Here is a 2,388-nt window from a genome sequence, read left to right as displayed (position 1 = left end):
TAGGATTTTCTGTGTCTAGATACACTAGGCTTATTGGTCGGTGCCTCATCTGTATTTGGGTTTTGGTCAAGCACATTTAGATAAGTTAGAGAAGCCATTTTGTTTGTTGATTTCAGAGGTTAGTTAGTTAGGCCAAGTTCTGTTATCTTTGTTTCAATTGTTTGGCACGACCACACCTGTCCCATCCTCTTCCAAATCTTGTGTTGTCCCTTTTCTGGACAACAGAGAAGGGACGTAACACACACACACGTATACACATATATACACATGTATATACACATATATACACACACATATGATGACTCACAGTGTGACGATGTCAGCGTGGGCAGTTTCCACAGCGATAGCCAGCGGGTCCTGTCCTCGTTCGTCCGCAGCGTACTGATTGGCTCCTCTCTTCAGCAGCAGACACACCTGTCTGCACACAGCCAATGGGAAGCAGACAGGTGTTTATTCCAGCTTAAGACACACGGGGTCAGTGTGTGTGTGTCTCTACCCGGTGTGTCCTGCAGTAGCAGCTGTGTGTGTGTGTGCGTGTGTACCCGGTGTGTCCTGCTGTAGCAGCAGTGTGTAGAGCTCCTTGTCCTCTGAGGTCTCTGTGGTTGACGTTGGCTCCGTTCAGCAGCAGGAACTCACAGGCTGACAGAGACTCCTACAGGAGAACCACAGGCTGTGAGTCTCTAACTCTTCTTCTACATGATCATATGAACTCCTCCTCCTCCTCACCCCTACAGCTGCTGCTATCAGAGCTGTTCGTCCCTCCTCCTCTCTGATGCTCCCGTTGACGTCTGCTCCGTGGGCTAACGCTGTAGCCATGTCCACCAGGTCCCCGGCTGACGCGGCCCGATAGAGACGCAGCTCTGAAAACAGAACAAGGAGGTTTACCTGAATGTGTTAATGGTAGAGGTGTACCAATACACGTATTGGTATTGAACCGTTCCGTACGAGGCTCACGGTTCAGTACGCATTGCGGACCGAACAATATGTTTGAATAATACTATTGCATTTGGAAAATCCAGAAGCTTAAATTATATAATAATATTATATAATGTTCTCTCGGTGGAGCCACTGCACTCAACCTGGCAACCCACCCGACGTAACAGACAACGTGCCGTCTGACACGCGCACCACGTAACGGGCAATGTGCCGTCTGACACGCGCACCACGGAACAGACAACGTGCCGTCTGACACGCCCACCACGTAGCAGACAACGTACTGTCTGTCATGGTTTCAGAGAAATAACATAAAGCTGCTTGAATGGCTCAGCCGATCAGCTGACTTGAATCCAATAGAAAATCTATGAAAGAACTAAAGATCAGAGTTCATAGAAGAGGAACACGGAACCTTCCAGAATTGAAGACTGTTGGCTTTTGTACGAAGTATTAAATATATTTCAGTAAGCGTGTTAAATACTGTTTCCCTGTGTCATTCCATTTTATTACACGACTTCATTTCTGAACTCATTAGTTTGGATTTCTTTGTATGTATGGATTACTTGGGTTGTAACTGACATCTGGTGAAAGTTCATGTCAACACTTATCTTACCCGCTGTATGTAAATAAAACCTGTTAAAATGTACGAAACAATGTCAGATAAATCATCTTTCTTCAGGAGGAATCAGGTCTATTTAATAATCACCAGTGTTATTACAGTTCATCCTCTGAGGATCTTGAATTACTTACGAGCTCCATCTGACACGCTGTTCTGAACAAATCTCTTCTCCACATATTTCTCTTTGATCCACGTCTCCTTCTCTGCTCTGGAAGGAAGAAACAAACATTCATTAGGGCCCGAGCACCGACATAGTCGGAGCGGAGGACCTATTGTTATTCGATTGTTTATTATTGTTATTATTATTATTATTATCGCGTGTCTTTCGTCGCAAAAAGGAGGTGCTTGGGATACTATAAAACTTTTGAAATTTGGCACGCAAGCCAGAATTTGCAGTCTGCAGTATGAAATATTGGCTCGATAGCGCCCCCTATTGAGTAGCCCCAACACCGGGTTTCACCTAGCTGTATGAAATTTGGTAGATATGTGGATCGTGATGAGACGCACAAAAAAATCCTCTTGGAGTTTTTCATCAAACCAAACAGGAAGTCGGCCATTTTGACTTTTCTGACGTTTTTGGACCGTTTCAACGCGTCGTACTTTAACGAACTCCTCCCAGATATTTGACCTGATTGACTTCGGATTTGGTCAGTATGCTCTTGAGACCTTGGCAGTAAAAAGTTACTCAAAGATCAAAAAGTTATCGAACTATGTATTCGTGGCATGGCGTCAAAAAACACCATTCGCCGCGAAACAGGAAGTTGTTGTAACTCGGCCGTACATTGTCGAATCTGCTCCAAATCTCTCATATGTCATAACATCCTGACCCGGAACAC

General features: G+C 44.8%; 1 protein-coding gene across 1 annotated transcript; it reads right to left on the bottom strand.

Annotated features, from left to right (window-relative positions):
- Window positions 1-8: 8 nt before the first annotated feature.
- LOC116379366 (arf-GAP with coiled-coil, ANK repeat and PH domain-containing protein 2-like) lies at window positions 9-1,837 on the bottom strand (the record flags this gene model as incomplete). Its single annotated transcript, XM_031841318.1, has 4 exons — window positions 9-418; window positions 543-652; window positions 727-860; window positions 1,684-1,837. Coding segments are annotated over 4 exons (513 nt in total), but the record flags the coding sequence as incomplete, so codon positions are not given.
- Between the last annotated feature and the right edge of the window lie 551 nt (window positions 1,838-2,388).

This window comes from Anarrhichthys ocellatus, unplaced genomic scaffold (genome assembly GCF_004355925.1).
Source record: "Anarrhichthys ocellatus isolate YVR2014 unplaced genomic scaffold, GSC_Weel_1.0 scaffold4191, whole genome shotgun sequence".
NCBI classification, from domain to species: domain Eukaryota; kingdom Metazoa; phylum Chordata; class Actinopteri; order Perciformes; family Anarhichadidae; genus Anarrhichthys; species Anarrhichthys ocellatus.
This window is presented reverse-complemented; position numbering and strand designations above follow the sequence as displayed.